The 22,205-nt window shown below is 37.3% G+C and overlaps 1 protein-coding gene across 24 annotated transcripts in view; it reads right to left on the bottom strand.

Annotated features, from left to right (window-relative positions):
* Positions 1–1,021: 1,021 nt before the first annotated feature.
* PHLDB2 (pleckstrin homology like domain family B member 2) overlaps positions 1,022–22,205 on the bottom strand; it is a 235,180-nt gene continuing 213,996 nt past the window's right edge. For all 24 annotated transcript variants that reach the window (XM_045851269.1, XM_045851280.1, XM_045851268.1 and 21 more), the window contains 5 exons: positions 10,505–10,595; positions 9,427–9,573; positions 7,251–7,470; positions 3,497–3,582; positions 1,022–2,889 (listed from right to left, as the gene is read on the bottom strand). In XM_045851269.1, coding sequence (XP_045707225.1) covers positions 2,749–2,889; positions 3,497–3,582; positions 7,251–7,470; positions 9,427–9,573; positions 10,505–10,595 — 685 coding nt within the window. In that variant the 3' untranslated portion in view covers positions 1,022–2,748. The remainder of the gene's footprint in view (positions 2,890–3,496; positions 3,583–7,250; positions 7,471–9,426; positions 9,574–10,504; positions 10,596–22,205) is intronic.

Here is a 22,205-nt window from a genome sequence, read left to right as displayed (position 1 = left end):
TTGAAAGTTGCTGAGTTTTGACAGTTCTCCATTAGGCCTGTCCTAGCTGCTGAAGGGACAAGTGAGTATGGTGATGCCCAATGCCTGCCACTTCATCCCTTATATCACAATGGTAAATACTAATCCTCAAGGTTTTTGGATAATTGCAAACATTTTCAATTATTCCTGTACCTACTTTCTTTATCTTTGCATGCCTTCTTGCATTTTATGTGCAGCAAAATGAAAAAAATCTGACTTTTCCTCATCATGGGAAAAGCACTACACACAAAAAGCAGGGAAACCTGCCCTAGCCAGGTAGCTCAGTGGGTTAGGGCACCATCCTAATAAGCCAAGGTTTGTGGTTCACTCCTGGTCAGGGCACACACAAGATTTAACCAATGAATGAATAAATAAGTGGGACAGAAAATCGATGTTTCTATCTCTTTCTCTCTAAAATCAATAAAAAATATTAAAATTAAAAAATTAAAAAGCTGGGAAACCCATTGATTATTTCCTCTACCCACCTGTCAGTCTAACAAATCAGAAAAAAAATGTTGGTACTGTCAAATGAAGATACTTTTACTGACTGATGGGCTTGGAGTAGGCAAACTTGTTTCCACTGACCTGCTGTAAATGTTGTCTTCACTGGGGCAGCTGGGGGAGACATATTGTTGAGGGACAGTTTCCTCTCTCTCTGAAATCTGCTGCTTTAGCTCAGGGAGACAGATGAGGGCCCCGCAGAACAAAGCCCTAGGGCTTCACTTCATACCTGCATGATTTATTCCTTGTCAGAAGAATAAGTAAATGCAGTCCTTGTAATCCTCAGTACTAACTGCATTTGCACAAGAGGACGACAAGATATCAGAGTTTTCTGGGTTTAACTTATTTTGTCAGCAACAGGAATGTGACTAGAGAAACTTCTAAGTACTGTTTTTTAAACTACAAATCATATTGTTAGCACACAACATCCTTTGTATAAATTCTACAATGCATTTTGGTTGATTAATTCACCCTTCTCATGCCCCATCATGTTACCAATCAGTAACGTCCTAATGAGAGATGAGTTTATTTTCAAATGTGAAATCTGATCAACATTTTAATCCAAACTCAACATATGTTAACACACACATTTCAAAGGTTTACTAGATCATGCAAGATATAAAGTTGATTAGAATATCTTTACAATCCTATGGCAAAAGTACATTACAGAAAAGTTATATCTTTACATTAACCAAGAAAATTTTAGCAATGGCGTTTCACTCTTTTAGACCATTACAGGATTTAGGGGTGATGTCTGAAAAAAACAGATAATAAAAATGTATTCTGCAATCATAATTTTGTCCTCCAATGTTCAAGTAGAATCATGTGTCATCCAGTTGCAAAATCTTATGATTGGCAATGTGTATACATGTACATAAAGCACACTGCAAGTGTAAAAAAATTGTACCCGGTCAGGCCTGACAAACATTTTATAGACACTTCCAATGTAATCATTTTACCTTGTGCTAGTAAGTAATGTCATTATTTTCTACCTCTACTCATTTGCCAAGTTTTAGGAAAGTGTACATTCATACTTACAAACACACAACATAACAAACCATGATAAATGGCACTTAAAAAACCATTATGAAAAAGACTTGCCTGAAGTCATTTAATTCAACAAAAATTAATTTAACACTAAAAAACAAAGGCTAACTATAAAGAAATATATAACAAAATAGTACATTACAGAGAACATTCTTGAACTTCATTTGACTTTTTTATAAAACCACAGCACTTCTGTAAATATTTTAATTGGTCTGTTCTTTGGTTAAAAAAAAAACAGCTCTGAATTCATAGTTATGTCATGTGAGGCTGCAATGAACAGGTATGCTCCACAACAAAGAAAAACCAGACAATCTAAGGAAATTGGCTACTGGTTATCTTTATTCTCAGCAGTGGGAATGGAGAACTCTTCAGGAAAATAAGCACCTAACACTAAGTACTCTATTTTAAATTGCCCAATGTGACAGAATGTCTGTCTAAAATGGCTTCTTTCTAAAACATACAGCTTTTTGTTCTTTCTCTTTTTACAAAAAGTGGTTTGCTATACATGTAGCGTAGCTTGCACTGGTGACAACTCTTCAATGTCAACTTCCTGGGCACTTGATGTCATCAAAGTATCATTTTAAAGTGTAGAGTAACACTAGTGCAGTTCATCCCCTGAAACTACTACCATTAAACAGAAGTCACATCACGTCTTTGGTTTTGGTGCAATACTTAAAAAAATAGGGCAAAAGCTCCTCCTATAATATATTCTTCTCCAAGCCCTTGTTTGCTTATATTTATAAAATAATCTTCAGCAGAATGCTCCTAGTTTCAAAAAGCCAGTTGACTACAATAATGTCAATGCCAATGATTTGGGTGCTAAAATAATTTCATATTTCCAAGTATGTACACTTTGTAAACTGTTTAGTTCACCGAAATCAACAATTAATAAAAATATTTTATTAGAAATGCTCTTATAAGTGATGCTATTTACCAAAATAGTGTTTTCTTTTCTCATAGGTGCTTCAATGCTTCAATTCTTTTGCTATTTTTGACCAAGCCTTGCATTAAAACCTCTTATTTCTCATTCACAAATGACTTCCTGTTAACACGAAAGGAGTTCTGAGTATACGCAGTTAAAGGGATGGGTCTGTTGGGTATTTCCCTCTGGGGTAGTTTATGGCTTCATTCTTGTAAGAGATTATTGCAGTATGCCCTGAAGGGGACTGTTGCTTCAGTTCACTACAACAAGAAGTGAGTGTAGCCTTCTGCCCCAGTCACTATAACATCCATCCAGATCCGCATGGCTTCCGGCGATGGGGCAACCATATAGTAGATTCTGTCATGTGTCTTGACACTAAAGGTGAGTAGTGGATTAGGGCTCTAAAATTCAAAACAAGGAAAAAGATGTAACACAAGCATCTTAAAATTGTAACATGAAATAACACAAGTCATATATCAGGGCTTCTTCCTTTTTAAAAGTTCCAACTTATGCAAGTCTACATAGGCATTACTTTTGCTCTAGTATGACCTATACCCAGTCCCAAGACTTTTCTCAAGACTATCTTTCTGGCCTTTCTGCAGAAGAAATTTCATGGAGAGCTCACCAATCCCCTTACCAGCTACTTTGTAAAGCTCTATGAGAGTACCTAGTTGATTGTGGATGCTCGTTAATAAACAGTAACTATTATTCTTAGCCTTACTAAGATCCTTCCTCATACCCAGGTAGTATCTTCTAAGAATCCTAGCAAAGAGTCACTTGGCGGGGTCTCTCCCAAACCAAGATGTCCAAAATATTCCCTCACTTCACCATGACTTTTTTTTCCACAAAAAGATCAGCTACCCTAATCACTTCTATGTTTACTTTTCCAGCGCCATTGTCATAAATGTCTGTTACATCAGAACAACAAACCTAAATTGCTTCAAGTTGAAAGAATTTTCCCAACTTAATTACGCATTCAAATGGTAAGAATCTGAAAACTCTGCTTACCTTATTAGCATTCTTGAGGTGATCATAGTACACTTCTTCAATGGCTTGGAAGTATATTACTCCTTTTAATTTAGTTTCATGCTTGTCTGCAATGATAGATGAGTGTTAAAAACTTTATCACCACCACAGAAAAAATTATAATTCATTATAATCATTATTAAAATATTTATCTAGTATAAAATGATTTAAGTTTAATTGAGATATTTAGGTTAGAGCGTTAGCCTGACTCTGTATTGGGAAAAGGGAAAAAAAAGATAAAGTCATCAACCCAAATCGAAGGGACTAAGTGACTTTGCCCAAGGCTCTCCAGCAAATTATCAGTCAAACGATAACCCAGAACTTCTCACTGTTAGGTTCACACATAAAGTATAAACACCATTATTACTCTGCATGCTCCAAGACATTCAAATGGAAATATTAATAGGCAGGACTGTAATGAAGTGCATGAGAACTGTGTTTTTTAACTTATAATTTAAAACAATATTCTATTTATACACATTTTCTATCAATTTCCGGTCCATCACACTTGATTTATTTCCTGTTCCCAACAGAGCTTCACATCAATCACGTCCTTTCCAGGCAGCATTCTGGAAACTGTTTCAAAGGTTCCATCAGATTTGCCGCAAACACCAAGAAAACATTTTTTAAAACCCCAAAGTAAGTTCCTGAAATACTGTATAATTTAAATTCATCAAGAATCATAATACATGTGAGCATAATGAAAACTGTTTAAAGCATGGATGAGGGTACAGAGAAAGAGACTCCATCATTCCGGTTGGTGGAAGTGCAAATATAAAAGCCTCTTTTGAAAGGCAATTTGATAAAACTAATACAATTAAAAATGAAAAAAAATCCTCTTACTTAGCAACTCTTCTTCTAAAACTTTACTGTATAAAAGCTCCTCATGCACATGCACTTAGATTTGCATTTGTTACAGCAGGAGGCTGCAAAAGATCTGCTTGAACTTTAACAGGGAACTGATTCAATTACAATACAGGCATAAAATGGAACCTACCAGTCACTGTATAGAAAACTGTAAAATATTGTTATGTGAAAAATCTGAAATATTGTTATATGAAGAGTAAATAATTTGGTTCCAACTGTATTAAAGAAAGAACACATGTACATTCTGAAATTTATATATAAACAAATAGTGAAAATCCAAAAGGATATATCAGGTACAACAGTGGGAAAATGTTAGAACTTTTGTGATGGGAAAGAGGCAATTTCTTTATAGAGACATTTGTTGAATTTTTATTTATTTATTTTTACTAATGAAAGTGCCCTTTTTTTCCAACAACAGTAAAAAACTAGTCTGAAAAACAGCAGCCCTAAGAAGTTCAGTAGAAAATAAAGTTGTTTAATTGCATATTTAATTAACCTGTGTATCTCTCACACATTGGTTGCAGAGAATTCTGCAATATTCATGGGAATACAATGAACTTTGTTTTCTGAAAACAGACACAAAACAAAATCCTGAGGTAAAAGTAAATCTTGTCAGTATTTAAAACAAACAGAAAACTGGGGAATGAAACTTGTTTGTAAGGCACTTCATATATGAGAAAGGACTCTGGAAAATATAGGCCTCATAAGGACACTGTGAATTAAGAGAATCAATAATGTTATTGTAAGTTGAAGAAATAATGCTATTCATTCTGTTTCAATAGCATTATCCTATCAATTTACATCCATATTTTCTGTGCCTCAGTGTTTCAGAGACATTTCTAAAGTTACCCAGTCAATATGTAGGAGGCCACGTACAGAGCCCAGGGTCAAGGTCAACAGAGAGACCCAAGACTAGCTTTCAGCACCATTGTTCACAGCTCCTTTACACATACCACAGTCATCTACCTCACTGACAAGCTGAAGGGGCATGGTGAATGTGGGATCAAGTCCAGCCCGAACTGCAATCTGTATGACATCCTGAGGACTGATCTACTCTTGAACTTGGTGTTGTCTCTGGAAAGAGTTGGGGTGGATGTGGCTGGAGCAAACAAAGCTGATGATGGCTGTAAACAGCCTAGTGTTTGCCAAACTAGGTCTCACCAGTTAGCTATATAATATTAAATACATATTAAAAGCTGAATTAAATATTATTGTCTATTTTATGCACTAGGATTCTGAGTAATCTTTCATATACCAAAAAGATTTTGGTATTTATAAAATGTTGAAGACCAGTTACTAAAAAATTTAAATTTGGAAAACTAACTTATATGGGTCTGAAGGAAGGAGTCTTTAATGTGGGTCTAGTAAGAAGAATCCAATAAGGATTCCAGAGAAGAGACTAATAAAGCTATTTTGTCTCAAGTTATTTCAAAATTTTATTTTTGGAAAATTCTGGGTGAAATTACCTGTGGAGACTAGCACACAGCCAAGTTTCATTTATGCATTTTGCAGACACTAAATTGGTATTTCTTATTAAAAAGACATCTTTTCTATTGTACAAACTACAGATAATATCTCTGGATTCTCATAAAACCCAAGATCAGAAAGCCCTCGAGAGGCCGAGCAGGGGGCCTGCAAGGGTTAGGCTTAGGTTACCACTAGCCGTAGTGGTAACTGGAACCCCACCCAATGGCTCCTAACTGGAAGGCATAGGTTGTATTCCCACCCTTTACCTACTCCAGTTCTGTGGCTCCATAGCCAGCATTTCATGTCTCTCACATATTGCTTGGCTTCTCACACTTCTCTTCATAAATATATCCTTACCTCACACTATAGATTAAAGGACTGGACTTTCATTTTTTATTTATCACATAGAGATGCTTTTTAACAATTCCTGACAAGGCTTATAAATGCTGATACAGTCACCCCAAAGCAGAGTCTCCTCATAACCTCTGGGCTGATACCTTCTTTAGCTGCTGAAAAGAGGGCAGAGCTATACTTGTGGTAATAGTGGACATGTTTCATATGTGATCAAGAGTAAGAGGGTTATTGATAAGTATACCAGTTATACCAATATTCCTGTGTTTATGAAAGATTAGGTAAAGGTGTTTCTCACAATCCATCAAGCATCCAAAAATATTTCAGTCACTTAATACTTATTCATTAGTTCACTGACTAGCTGTACTCTCTATGCTTAAAAGACCATTTCAGTTTATAAACTATAGCTGAATGACTGTCAGCTAAGGCTGCCTAATTGTGTGACTTAAAGAGGACATATGACAATAAATAAATAGATACATACATATATACATAAATAAAGAAATACCTTTCCCCCTGGCCTCATGGTTTAAAAAGACAATATTTTGGTTTAAAAAATATATTCCATTTAACATTTACTTGGGCTTGAGTTTATTTCAGAACTAGAATAGACTAATTCACACTTTTCTTTAAAAAAGATTTTATTTATTTATTTCTAGACAGAGTGTAAGGGAGAGAGAAAGAGAGAAGGAGAAGCATCAGTGTGTGGTTGCCTCTTACGAGCCCCCATCTGGGGACCTGGCCTGCAACCCAGGCATGTACTCTGACTGGGAATCAAACTGGTGACCCTTTGGTTCATAGGCCTGTGCTCAATCTACTGAGCTACACCAGCCAGGGCTCACACTTTTTATATAATTTTTATTATTTCTAAGAGAAAATTAATATTATGTGAACCATATAATCTGAACATAAAATAATATCCATTTACAAAATTAAATTTGTCATTATTTCTATTACTTACCAATCTCCCTATTTATACTAAATTATACTATTTCCTTTAACAGAGGGCTCCTAATTTGAATACATCACTTAGATTTCTCTCATCGCTCACCTGCATAATAAGAGAATGTACGCTTGTTCCGATCAAAAACAAACCAGCGTTTTTTCCAAGTTTTAATTTTCCCGCCCATTTTGATGAGGAACCCGCGGCAGGTCTTCTCCGTGATGGACACGTGGTAGCAGGTGTCGATGCTGTGGCCCGCAGTCTCCACGTGGCTCCGCAGATCGAAGTCCTCCTTCCGGACAGGCAGATAGCGTGTCAAAGGTCGAGACTGGAAAAAGGCAAACCCATGGCATCTGTAACTAATTATGCTTTTGTTTTAGGTCACAGATATGTAGAAGCAGGAGAAAAAAAACTGAAAAGCTTAAGTGTTAAAATGTCCATGTGGTTATAAGCTGTTAAGATAAACATTACCATGTGGGGTCTAAACAGTAGATAACGGTTTAAGAAGGATGCTACAGTATGGTAGGGAAGTGCGGGGTAGATACACCCAGGCCAATAGATTCTATGGACGGACGAGAAAATGGAAAAGTGTCATTAGCTTAGCTTTCAAAAGGTACTTAGTAATTAAAAACAAGGAAATGAAGCATGAAGTTAAAGATAAAGACTCCTCCACTTCACAAGTTCCCAGAGGTTCTCCCCACCACAATCTCACCATAGCTCTTAAATAGCCCCAGACATGATTGATGGAACAATCTTTAGTAAGTGCAAACCTGCCAAGATCTCCCAAAGCTGTACACATCAGCTTCCACACGCTCTCTAATACACAGGTGACAAACACAAGGCACACAGGCCAAATCCAGCCCTCCACCTTGTTTTATCCCGCCTGGCACCTTGTTTCTACCTGGCAGCAGCGCCAAACTCTCACTTAACTTTTAAGGAGTAGTTACATGTATACAGTCCTAAAATTACATTTGGCCCTTTGAAGGCAACCTCGAGGCTGATGTGGCCCCTGGTGAAAATGAATTTGACACCATTGCTCGAATAGAAACTGAGGGTAGAGCTGTATGTTTTGCAAAGCAAGGTCAAAATAAGGTAAGAAGTGGAATCAAAACACTGCCCAGGACCAGACATGGAAGAAAGGGACATAGACGTCTTTTTATTTTATCACAGCTAAAATGGAGGTTCATCTAATCTAGGAAACACAGATTACTATGGGTAATACTTCTAAAACAATGTTTCATTTTATCCTGTTAAATTATTCAACTCCTTTACCCTGGGGAAAGTGAGCTCATCATATACTTGGAGGCAAAACTTATAATTAGGATTAAAACAGAATGGTGCTTTTTGGTTTGGCTTCAGATACCTTCACAGTGAGTCAAAATTTGGCAGAGTTTTGGCATAATAAAAGAAAATGAATACATTTTACTTTGGAGTCCCCCTTCAACATTTTGCCTTTGATTCTGGGGCACTCTGACTGTAGACAGATGTCATAGGCTTATGACACACCAAAGCCCAAGAGAAAGCCTCTCACTGCTGCACTGTCAACTGCCAGAAACTGCAAAGAATAAGGGAAATGGTATCTTTTACCTTTGCGTCTAGTAATCCTTGGTAAAACTGATTTGAACTTAAATTACACGGCCTTAAAATTTTATTTGAGTTTCTCAGAAAACACAGATTACATAAGCAGCTCTAGTGACCGGATCAGAAACTCAAACTCTCTGATGACCAAGACAAGAAGTTGAACAGAATGGGTGGTTGTCCCAAGGTTTTCTCAAGTTCAGTAATCTGGTGCACATATATGTGGACTGGTATATCACAGGGGGCACATGTGACAGTACAGTGGCTAGAGGAAAAAAAAACCCAAACACTAACACAACCACCAAGAAACAGGGCTGGTAAAATTGTCTGGTTCTGGAGTGTTTACTTCCAAAAGATGGCTTAATAGAACCTCTTCTCTTCACCAACCAAAGGATGCTGCATTTGGTTTCAGGAGCAAATGCAGCTGCATTTCTCAAACCTGCTAAAAAAAAACATTCTCCTTTCAAATATATTCCAAAAATAGGTAAAAGAAAGAGTGTCTTTCCCATCAAATGTTCCATGCATGAGCATTGAAAAGTGTCACTTGAATTTTTTTTTTTTTTGCCTACTAATGCATATCATTCCCTTAGCCATTACATGTCAAGAACTTACTAGTGGAAAGCATCGGAACAGTCTTTCCATCCTCTACAACAGAATAGCCACTAGGGGGCAACATACTCTCATCTATCCAGATTGACCCACCAACCTGTGCCCTTTGTTTCTCCCTTATTTTCACTTCCTTTTCAATTAACTTCTGCCTCTGGCTAGTTTCCTCCTGCAATCGTTTTTCCAGGAGTTCTCGGCGTCGTTTCTCTTCTTCCAGAGCTCGTTTTTTGGCTTCCATTTCCCGTTCCTAAATATAATTAGGCAGAATAAATTTTAAGACAGAGTGGTTGTACTTGAAGGATTCCAATTATATTATCAAAAAAGAAATTCTCACTAGAAATTTTGGTTTATAACCTAGTCCCTTATAATATGTAACCTTGACTAAAACACCTGCAATCACCTTTCACGTAGCTTTCAAAATCATGCTACGCAGAAAGGCAACCACTAACTTGAGTTAACAATAGAGTGTAAGTGGAAATCCACCTTGTGATTGCATCCAGTCATTTCATGTTGATAACCACAACAGTCCCATTTTAAATAAAAATCCCCACAAATGGTCAGACAACATTAGTCAAGGGGGATTTAGCCTTTCTTTCAATGGCTGTCTTCCACCTGAAGGTCATGTGTGGGTTCTTCCAATTCCTGTTGTTGCTTTGCGGCTTCCTGGCCGCAGGTCACCGTGGAAGCACACGGGAAGTCACAAGAGGAAAGGAGGTGCCCTCAGGGCAGGATGCAAAGGCATTCTGGGGGATTCCTAAGGAAGTCCAGATTCTGGCTTGAAATACAGTCACAATAATAAGGGATTTTCAGTGTCACAATAGTGTAGTTAATGCGAGCTGGCAAGGAACAGAGAATGCACACAGACATGACATTCATCCTCATTCTTTGGCAGACAAACAAAGTGGCCATCAAAGGGAAACATAATACAAAGCATTTATTTCGGTCTATATCATCACTATATATTCTGTTAAATTATGAAAAAATGTAGTGCAGGAAAAAGCTTTAGAAATCATCTAACACCCTTAGTTTTCAGGTAAGAAAATGAGGCCAAGAAAGGCTGAAAGACTACTCCACGGTCACACCGCCTCATGAGGCCCAATGACAGCTTCCTGATATCAAGTGTGGTGCATGTTGGACCACCTCATCACCGACCTCTGGCATGAAGACATTAAACCTACCCGGGATTCAAGCAGCCGTGTCTTCTCTGCATGGGCCTGCTTCAAAAGCCTCTCCATTTCTTCTATTCTGGCAATATTTGAAGTGCTGGCACTGAATAAAACACAAAAACCTTTCAAGAATATTGTTTCAGATTGAGGTCTCTTCAAACACACACACGAGCATCCAGGTTTACGAAAATGTATGACAAAATCCAGTACAATTTAAAGGACTAAGAGAGTCATTGGTCTGAAAAGGCAGGTCAGTTCAATTCTGAAAACCGCGGGTGATATTGACTTACCTCAGCGTAGGAGGCAAAACATAGGCAAGCAAAATAACACCAAAGTAAAGTGCTTTACTTATAAATAAAACCAAACCAAATTTTACAAAGAGTGTTCTCAAAAATGTTTCCTGCAAAGTCTAAAAATGAGGGCCTGTGGGAGGCCTGCCCATTAGCTGAGTTATCCAGAGATGACAAACCAACAAGACTATCGCCCAAGTTTTAGGTAGATGACACCTAGGGTTTGAAGTCACTTTATTTGGTTTGAGAATGTGTCCTTAGCTGCTTTTTGGTTGTGCCTTCACATACGTGGACATTTTATTTCTCAAATGATGATGTCAATTAAAAAATGACTTCTCTTACAGGTGCAATGGGAGAGTAGAGGCCAGTTTTGTCAATAAATGCGCACTCACCAACACTAAAGAGCAAACTGCACAAAGCAATCCAAGAGCTTCCAAAGAAATGCATCTTGGGAAATATATCACACAAACGAATAAAGGAAAAAAAAACAGCAAGTGAACGCTGCAAGAACAGTTAGGGATAATTAAATGAGAAACAGAAAAACTTGGAAATTTTTAACTTAAACAAAAGTTTATATTTTTTACTTGCTTACCTTTTACTTCACTCTTTTGGAAAAGAGAGACCATAACCTAGGTCAGAACATTTACTCTGATGTTCCAGCCATGGAGAACCAAGGTTGTTTTATGCACATTCACTTGTGTAATCATTTACACATCTCTCTTCTTTTCTAGACTCTCTTAAGAACAGAAAGGGCTTCATACCTCCATCCCCCATAGCATACAGCATGGCACACAGTAGGAACTTGTGTTTGTAAGACATTCAAATAAAATAAACTCATATAAAATTAATAAGGTAAGTATTAATATGATCTTTCAAAATCTCATTTTGGGTCATCTCAAACCTAGGTTGTTTTGAAGAGATAAATGACCACAGCAACATAGGACATAAGGCTTATCTTCAGTTCAGTACTGTGCACACAGAAGTTTTTGGCAGCTTTATTCATATTTGCCAAAATGTAGAAGCAACCAAGATGTCCTTCAATAACAAATGAATAAATAAACTGTGGTTCATCCAGACAATGCAATGACAATTCGGTACTACAAAAATTAGCATACAAGCCTTGAAAAGACATGGAAAAACCTTAAATACATATTACTAAGTGAAACAAGCTAATGTGGAAAAGACTAAAGACTGTATGACTCCAGCCATATTACAGCCTGGAAAAGGCAAAACTCTAGAGACAGTGAAAAGATCAATGGTTATCAGGGATTTGAAGTGGGGTCAGGGGACAGAGGACTTTTAAGGGAGTGAAAATACTCTGAATGATATTATAACAATGAATACATGTCCTTATACATTTTCCTAAATCCGTAGAATGTACAACATGAAGAATGAACCTTAGTGCAAACTACGGACTTTGGGTGATAATGGTGTGCCAATCAATGTAGGTTCATTGTTGGCAAAGGTGCCACCCTGGCGAAGGGTGCAGGTAACAGGGGAGCACAATGCACGTGTGGAGCAGAAGGTAAGTGGGAATTCTGCACCTTCCTCTCAGATTTGCTATGAACCTAAAACTGGCCTACAAGTATTCTAAGTCTTTAAAAAACAACCATCAGTACTGCCATCCCTGTTACAAAAGGCATCTATCAAGGAGAGAGGCCTTAGGGATGTTGGAGCCTTAGGAACTTCATAATTAGGCTGTCCATCACAGAGCTGCCTTAGGCCAGTCTTTAGCCAGGTGTTTTCTCCTGAGAAAGAGAAGAGAAGAGCATGGAGATTTTTTCTCCTTATTTCCATGAGTTCTTACAAATAGGTAAGTTCTGTTCTTTGCAGTCAGCAAGAATTAAAAAAAATGTTTAGTGTTTGTGCAGAAATTAATGTTCCCCTTTGTTGTGAATACCCAGCTTCATGAACAGGAAAGGGACAAACTTCATCAATTCCACGGCGAAGGCCGTGTCACAGCACAAACTCACGTCCAGGTCCCACAGCAGTGGGCGTCAACCCTTCTCATCTTGCAGGACATGTGAACTAAGCACCACACTTCTGTGGCACACCAAAATATATATGTTTTACCAATGTGACCAAAAAAAGGTATAATTTTGATTTATTCACACCAGACGGCTATTGTTGTGTTGGCTGTAGTCATTTTTTATTTGACAATCTAAGGGAAGAGATGTCAGTGCCCCTGACTAAATAATCACGAACTGCATGTTTTAAAATGTTTTGTGGCACCCCGGTTCCCAATTGCTGTTTTATTGTGTTGTCTGTGACATCAGATATATGTCTTCTGTGTACAATTAATTTGGAAATGCATAATCTGAGTTTCACTAAGCCTCAGGTTTTAAAAACTCACCAATAGCCTGACCCTTTTTTGTCCCTTAACTCCTTCTACAACATTCCCATTTTTCACACCAGCTTGTGCCCTGAACATTGTTACCGGAAACTCAGTGTGTCCATCCCTTCGCTGTTCATGCAGTGTTGTTAGAATGTTGATTCTGACATTGCGTCAAAATCTATCCTCTTATACTTCCATTCACTGGCCTAAGTGTAACCCCGAAGCCACATGAAACCTATCCAGATGAACTGGTTGCAAATAACTTAGTTGGAAACAAATATTTTCAGCCCATGATTTTTCATATATTTGTAATTTGGGCACATCCTAGGGGTTAAATTTTAAACATTTATCCAACTTTAAATAGTTCTCTTAATTTTTAAAGAATTTTTCAGGGTGTTTTCTATTATTTTATAGTATTTCTAAGTAATTTTCTGCCAATTATATTCAATTTATTTATTTGGCAATGTTTTCACAGATGTCTTTCACACGTGTGACCATGTGTGTACATGTATATGTACATATATACATGTACATACATATATACTGTATATACTTTAAAAGGTACTTAGTTATTTTATTAAAAAATAATTTTTATTCATAGACACTTGTTCTCCGTAGCTACACTCCTGCTATTGTCGAGTTTTAATATTTCCTTCACATTTAAGCCTCTTTCATCCAGCAAAACTTTTGCTGCTTTATATTATGTTGCCACCACTTGACAAGAGAGTCACCTAAAAAAAGAGTCAGGAGGCTAAGGAGGAAGTGGGGCCTGTGCACATCTGCCTTGGTTCTCAAAGCTGCTATTAAGTTGCTAATATGTTGCTCAACTCAGCTCAAGGTTAAGTCATTAAACATCCTGGAACTACTGCTGAATGGACATCTATGGATTTTTCTTCCTCCTCTTAATTTTTGACTCCCTTATTTGCATGTGGGAACTACCCAATCCCTGCACTTAGCCAGATGCCTTCATTTGCACAGAGGACCGAAATGGAAACTACAGTTATAAATTTAAACTCTACAAAACCCTGCCTTTCTTTGTTCTCTTCGGAGCTCATTTAAGTTGCTGCCTGAATCCATGCCCTCCTCAGGTGTACACCTTTTTGTTCAACAAGTACTTTCTCTTCTTTATTGCAGCCTGAATCTCTTCTCTGGTTAACACTATCCAGGGTAGAAAGCAGAAAATAAAGCTGAACCCAAAATTAAGGGATTAGAAACACTTAAAATTCTGGTTAAAATATGTTTTAAAACCAAGTTCAGCCATGGATTGTGTTCAGTCCTATTCCAAGTCTCGCTTCTCCCTCCATACACAGTGCTGGTTGGCGTGCAAGCTCTCACAAGCGATCAGCTTCCTCAACATTTCCTCGAAACATGAGCACAGTGTCAGGATTAGAAACTTAATAATGACAATAGTAATAATAGTGTCATTGTAGGTGCTATTTAAAACACTACATTCTAGAAGTCAACTGAGTAATTTCAGCAGAATAGAGGTTTTATGCAGAACAGACTCTGTTACTGTTTTTTAAGACCCAAGACTTGTTTTCTTAACTCTATGTTTGTTTACAGTGTAGGTAATAATGCTGAAAAAGCAAAAACATTGTCTGACTCAAGTAACTTTGTAGCAGACACAAAAATGATGTCTCAACAAAACTGAAGGGTGAATGCACCCACAATTCTGAGTAATTCTACAATGTAATTCTACAAATGCCTTTTTCTGACATAATAAGCCACAAGACTTAAGTTTATACCCCTAGAATTTCGGCATGGAATTACCTCTTTAAAATATATATAATTTCAGGATATCTTAATACATAATTACTTAAAAATCATAAAAAGAGAAAAAATTTAATCCTTTATTTATTTCTACCTATCTCCACAAAGTTCCCATTAAGAATGTGCTGTCATTAGGATTAAAGATGGCAGGGGAGTAAAGGGAAGCTGCACTAACCTCCTCCCAGGACCCAACTGGAATACAACTAAATTGTAGAGAAATCATCCTGAATAACCAACTGAACACTAGCTGGAGAGAAGCCTTATACCCATGGACAAACAGAAAAAAACACTTCACCACAAAGAGACTGGTAGCGAGGGTGGAGGAGGTGTGAATGGGCTGCTGGGGCTCCCGTTCATTGGTGGTGCTGACATTCCAGAGGGACACTTCAGCAGCTGAGGGTTTCTGCCTGAGAAGTGGGGGTTCTAAACCCCAAGCTGGGCTCCCCAGCATCCAGCACCAGAGCCGGGAAAAGAACCCACATAACATCCAGTTGTGAAAAGCAGAGGGGTTTCTGTCCACCAGGGAGAGATGACAGGAGACACAGAGAGCCTCTCAAAGGGCTAACATCCAAAAATTCCTTTTGCAGCCACTTACCCTGGGATCCAGCAGAGGGAGCATAGACACATGAAGAGAGTCTGGGGCTGGTGGCTCAGGGGAGAGACCTGAAGAAACAGCCACCAGGATCCCCATGCTGAGTCATTCCCCCATACCGCAGAGGCCACCTTTCTCAGGCAGAGCAGTCCCCTCCAAGTGGCATCAGCCTGAGGGGAAGCCATAGCCCCACCAACAGGAATGACTCTGCCCAACTCTGTGGAGTTTAAGCTGGGATGCTGAGGACTACATCTGAAGGTTATTTCAATTATTAAATTTAACAGTTAGGGTGAATCTCTGGGAGCTCTGACACATTAGCTGACCTTCCCCTGGGCCTGGTGCTGGTAAAAGCTGCCTTGGTGTGCAGCCTGATTCTTTCTGCACATATCCAGGCCCAGCAGAGGGAGCCACAAGCTGTGGATTACTGATAGCTCCAAACAAGTTGACCGGGGCCAGTCACAGGCAGTGTCCAACACAGGGCTGCAACAGAGTCTTTGCAGATCTACCTAATACATAGAAACAAACACAAAGAGGCAGCCAAAATGGGAAGACAAAGAAACAGATCCCAAATGAAAAAACAAGAGAATCCTTCAGAAGAAGAACTAAATGAAAGGGAGGCAAGGAATTTATCAGATATAGAGTTTAGAGTAATGATTATAAGGATACTCAACATCATGAAAAAAGGGATAGAAACCATAAAAAATGATGAGTCAGAAATAAAGAATGCAATATCTGAAATAAATAATATACTGAAAGAAATAAGCAGTAGGTTAGAAGAAGCAGAGGACTGAATCAGAAATTTAGAAGACAACATAGAAAAAACCACCCAAGCGGAGTGTCAAGGAAGGAAGGAAGGAAGGGAGGGAGGAAGAAATTAAAAAGAACGAGGAGAAACATTTAAGAAACATGTTAAGAAACATTTTGGACTACATGAAGTGTAACAACATCTGCATTATGGGAATATCAGAAAGAGAAGAGAGTAAGAAAGGGACCAAGAACGTCTTTGAAGAAATAATGACCCAAAAGCCCTTAGTCTGGTAAAAGAAAAAGACACACAAGTCCAAGAAACACAGAGAGTCACTATGTACAAGATGGACCCTAAGAGGTCTATACCAAGACACATCATAATTAAAATGGCAAGGCTTAAAGGAGAGAATCCTAAAAGCCACAAGAGAAAAGCAGGTAGTTACCTTCTATTAGACAGTCATCTGATTTCTCAATAGAAACATTTCAAACCAGAAAGGATTAGCATGAAATATTCAAGGTGATGAATACCAAAGACCTACAACCAAGGCTACTTTACCCAGCAAGGAAATCATTTAAAATTGAAGAAGAGATAAAGAGCTTCCCAGACAAGGAAAAAGCTAAAGGAGTTTATTAACATTCAACCAGTTCTGTAACAAATGTTAAAGAGAGAAGGAGAAGGAGGAGAAGAAGGAGGAGGAAGAGAAAAAAGAAGAAAAAGAAGAATAAGAACAACAAGAAGAAACAAAGAAGAACAAGAAGAGGAAGAAGAATGATAAGAAGAAAGAGGAGAGGAGGAGGAGAAGAAGAAGAAAAAGAAAAACAGAGGACAATATTGTAAAAATAAAATGGCAATAAATACGTATCTATCAATAATCACCTTAAATGTAAATGGCTTAAACTCTCCAATCAAAACACATAGGGTAACTAAATGGATGAGAAAACAAAACCCATATACATATGCTGCCTCCAATAGGGCCATCTCTGGTCAAAAGATACATCCCTTTTAATCTTAAAAGGGATAGAAAATATATTTTATGCAAATGAAAAGGGAAAAAGAGTTGGGGTAGCAGTACTTGTATCCAACAAAATAGACTTGAAAACCAGGGCTATAAGTGCTGGAAAACAGCCTAAGTTCCCATCAGTAAATGAGTAGATCTAAAAACTATGGCACATTTAAACAACGGAATACTACACAGTAAAAAGAAAGAAAAACTCCTGCCCTTCTTGACAGCATGGATGGAACTGGAAAGTATTATGCTAAGTGAAATAAGCCAGGCGGTGAGGGACAAATACCATATGAGCTCACCTATAAGTGGAACCTTATCAACAAAACAAACAAGTGAACAAAATATAACCAGAGACGTGGAAATAAAGAACAAACTGAAGTAACCAGAGCGGGGAGAAGGGATAATGGGAGAAGGAAGGGGAAGGGTCAAGTCAAGGAACATGTATAAAGGACCCATGGATGGGGAGGGTATTGAATGTGCGGTAGGCAGGGCACGGGAAAGTAATGGGAAAAAAACGGGGACAACTGTAATTAAACAACAATAAAAAATCAGAAAAAAAAACCCCAGGGCTATAGTAAGAAACAAAAAAGGGCACTATATAATGATAAAAGGAATGATCCAAAAAGAGGATATAACCCTAGTAAACATTTAAATACCCTCTATAGGAACACCTAAATATGTGAAGCAAATCTTGATGGACATAAAGGGAAGATTCACAGAAATAGTCATAATTGGGGATTTTAATACCCTATTGTCTTGTATGGATAGGTTTTCCAGACAGAAAAATCAACATGGAATCAATGACCCTAAACAATATAGTACATCAAATGGATTTAATTGATATCTTTGTAGCATTTCACCCTAAAGCAGCAGAATACACATACATTTCAAGTGCATTGGAATGTTTTCTAGGACAGATCGCATGTTATGACACAAAAGAAGTCTCAATAAATTTAAGAAATCTGAAATCATATCAAGCATCTTCTCTGACCATAATGCTATTAAACTAGAAATCCATCACAAGGACACTGAAAAACGTGCAATAAAGACATGGAAGCTAAATAACATGTTATTAAACAATGAATGGGCCAACAACGACATCAAGGAAGACATCAAAAGATGCCTTGAAACAAATAAAAATGAGGACACACAATCCAAAATCTGTGGGACACTGGGAAAAAAATCCTAACGGAATATTATAGCATTACAGGCCTATCTCAATAAGCAAGAAAAAGCTCAAATAAACAATCTAACTTCACACTTAAAGGAACTGGAAAAAGAACAACAAAGCTCAAAGTGAGTAAAAGGAATAAAATAATAAAGATCAGAGCAGAAATAAATGACAGAGAGTCTACAAAAATGATACGAAAGATCAATGAATCCAAGAGCTGATTCTTTTAAAAGATAAACAAGATTAACAAATCTTTAATCACATTCATCATGAAAAAAAAAAAGGATGCAAATGAATAAAATCAGAAATAAAGGAGGAGAAATAACAACCGACACCAAAGAAATAAAAAGGATTGTAAGAAAATACTATGAGCAACTACATGCCAAGCAATTGGACAGCCTGGACATAATAGATAAATTCCTAGAAAGATACAATTTTCTAAAACGTAATCAAGAAGAATCAGACAATCTGAATAGACAGATCACAACTACTGAAATTAAAGCAGTAGTCAAAATACTCCCAACAAACAAAAGCCCTGGACTGAATGGCTTCACAGTTAAGTTTTACCAAGCATTCTGGGAAGAACTAACACCTCTCCTTCTAAAACAATTTTTTTTTATTTTGTTAAATTTTATTTTATTTTTAAGTATATTTTATTGATTACGCTATTAAAGTTTCCCAATTTTTTTCTCCCTTTTATTTCCCCTCTATCCTGCACTGCCCCTCCACCCCACCCTCCAGCATTCCCCACTTAAGTTCATGTCCATGGGTTGTACATATAAATTTTTTGGCTTCTCTTTTTCATATACTATTCTTAACCTGCCCCCTGTCTATTTTATGTCTACCAGTTATGCTTCTTATTCTCTGTACCTTCTCCCTCATTCTCCCCCTCCGCCTCCCCATTGATAATCCTCCATGTGATCTCCATTTCTGTGATTCTGTTCCTGTTCTAGTTGTTTGCTTAGTCTTTGCTTTAGTGTTTTAGGTTCAGTTGTTGACAGTTATGAGTTTGTTGTCATTTTATTGTTAATAGTTTTTTATCTATTTCTTAGATAAATCACTTCAACATTTCAAATAATAAGGGCTTGGCACTTCTTTAACTTTACTTTATCTGGGAAGGACTTTATCTGCCCTTCCATTTTAACTGATAGCTTTGCTGTATAGAGTAATCTTGGATGTAGGTCCTGGCCCTTCATAACTTCAAATACTTCTCTCCACTTCTTTCCTGGAAGGTTTCTTTTGAGAAATCAGCTGACAGTCTTATAGGCACTCCTTTGTAGGCAACTGTCTCCTTTCCTCTTGCTGCTTTTAAGCTGCTTGCTGCTTGTTGCTCCCTATCTTTAATCTTGAGTTATGATGTGCTTTGATGTGTGCTTGATTATGATGTGCCTTGGTGTGTGCTTCCTTGGGTTCAATTTCTTTGGGACTCCCTGGGTTTCCTGGATTTCCTGGAAGTCTATTTACTTCACCAGACTGAGGAAGTTTTCCTTCATTATTTGTTCAAATAACTTTTCAATTTCTTGCTGTTGTTCTTCTTCTGGCACCCCTATGATTTGGATGTTGGAGTGCTTAAAGTTGTACCAGAGGTTCCTAAGCCTCTCCTCATTTTTCTGAATTCTTATGTACTCATTCTGTTCTGGTTGGATGTTTATTTCTTCATTTTATTCTAAATGGTTAATTTGAGTCCTGGTTTTCTTCCCTTCATTGTTGGTTTCCTGTATATTTTGCTTTATTTCTCTTTGTGTAGCCTTCATTTCTTTCTTTATTTTGCAACTGAGCTCAATCAATTCTGTGAGCATCCTGCTTACCAGTGTTTTGAACTCTGTATCAGATAGATTGTTTATCTCCTTGTTGCTTAGCTCTTTTTCTGGAGTTTTGATCTGTTCTTTCATTTGGGCTACATTTCTTTGTCTTGGGGCACCAGTCTGGATGAATGTTTCTTTAATTCCTTGGTTGTGGGAGTTCTATGAAGTTTGCTATTCTAGCAGTTCTGGCTGTTTATTGTTTTTAAATTGGTTGTATCCTTCTTTTGGTTGTGCATAGAAGTGAAGTATTTCTGCCTATGCCTCCATCTTGGGTAGAATTCCTCCTAAGACAATTTCTAAACATTCAAGAGGAGGCAAGCTCCCAAGCTCTTTCATGAGACCAGAATTGTCCTAATTCCAAAACCAGATAAAGATAGTACAAAAAAGAAAATTACAGGACAATATCCCTGATGAACATATATGTGAAAATCCTGAAAAAAAATTAGCAAACCAAATACAGCAATGCACTGAAAAGATCATACACCATGATCAAGTGGGATTTATTCTAGGAATGCAAGGTTGGTGTAAGATTCACAAATCAATAAATGTGATTCACTACATTAAAAAAATGAAGGATAAAAATGACATGATCATATTAATAGATGCAGAAAAAGCACTGGGTAAAATCCAGCACCCATTTATGATAAAAACTCTCAGCAAAGTGGGAATAGAAGGAACATACTTAAGCACAATAAAGGCCACATATGACAAACCCACTGCCAGCATCATACTCAATAGGCAAAACCTGCAAACTTTCCCCTTAAAATAGGGAACAAGACAAGGTTTTCTGCTTTAACCTCTCTTATTCAACATAATACTGGAAGCCTTAGCCACAACAATCTGACAAGAAGAAGAAATAAAAGGCATCCAAATTGGAAAGAAAGAAGTAAAGTTGTCTTTATTTGCATGTGACAAGAGATTATACATAGAGAACCCCTAATATTCTACCAAGTAACTACTAGGAGTGATAAATGAATTTGGCAAAGTAGCAGGATACAAAATTAATATCCAAAATCAGTTGCATTTTTATATGCCAATAATGAACTAAATGAAATGGAAATTATGAAAACAATCCCACTCACAAATGCCCCAAAAAGAATAAAATGCTTAGGAATAAACCTAAAAAAGGGTATAAAAGACTGTGCTTGGCAAATTATAAGACACTGAACAAAGAAACTGAGGAAGATACAAATTAGTGGGAGCACACACCATGTTCCTGAATAGGAAGAATTAGCATCATTAAAATGCTCATACTACCCAAAGCAATCTGTAGATTCAATGCAATTTCTCTCAAAATTCGGATGATGTATTTCATAGAACTAGAACAAATACTTCAAAAATTTATATGGAACCAAAAATGGCCCCATTGGCAACAGCAATACTAAGAAACAAGAACAATGTTGGAGGAATCACATTAGCTGATATCAAACTATACTGTATAGCCATAGTAGCCAAAATAGCATGGTACTGGCATAAAAACAGACACACAGATCAATGGAATAGAATAGAGTGTCCAGAAATAAACCCATACTTTATAGTCAATTAACATTTGACAGAGGAAGTAAGCACATACAATGGGCTAAACACAGTTTATTCAATAAATGCTGTTGGGAAAACTGGACAGACACGTGCAGAAAAATGAAACTAGACCACCTTTTTACACCACAGACAAGAATAAATTCAAAATGAATTAAACACTTAAATGTTAGAGCTTAAACCATAAAATCTTAGAAGAAAACATAAGCAGCAAAATTTTGGACATTGCTTGTAGTAATATTTTATCAGATATATCTCCCTAGGCAAGGGAAACAAAAGAAAAAACAAACAAATGGGACTACATCAAACTAAAAAGTTTTTGCACAGCAAAGAAAAACATCAACAAAATAAAAAGACAACCCACAGAATGGGAGACCATATTCACCAGTATGTCTGATAAGGGATTAATACAAAAAAATTTATAAAGTACTTAGAAAACTCAACACCAAAAAAAAGAAAC

The sequence above is a fragment of the Phyllostomus hastatus genome, unplaced genomic scaffold, assembly GCF_019186645.2.
Source record: "Phyllostomus hastatus isolate PE091 unplaced genomic scaffold, TTU_PhHast_1.1 phas_contig_86, whole genome shotgun sequence".
NCBI classification, from domain to species: domain Eukaryota; kingdom Metazoa; phylum Chordata; class Mammalia; order Chiroptera; family Phyllostomidae; genus Phyllostomus; species Phyllostomus hastatus.
This window is presented reverse-complemented; position numbering and strand designations above follow the sequence as displayed.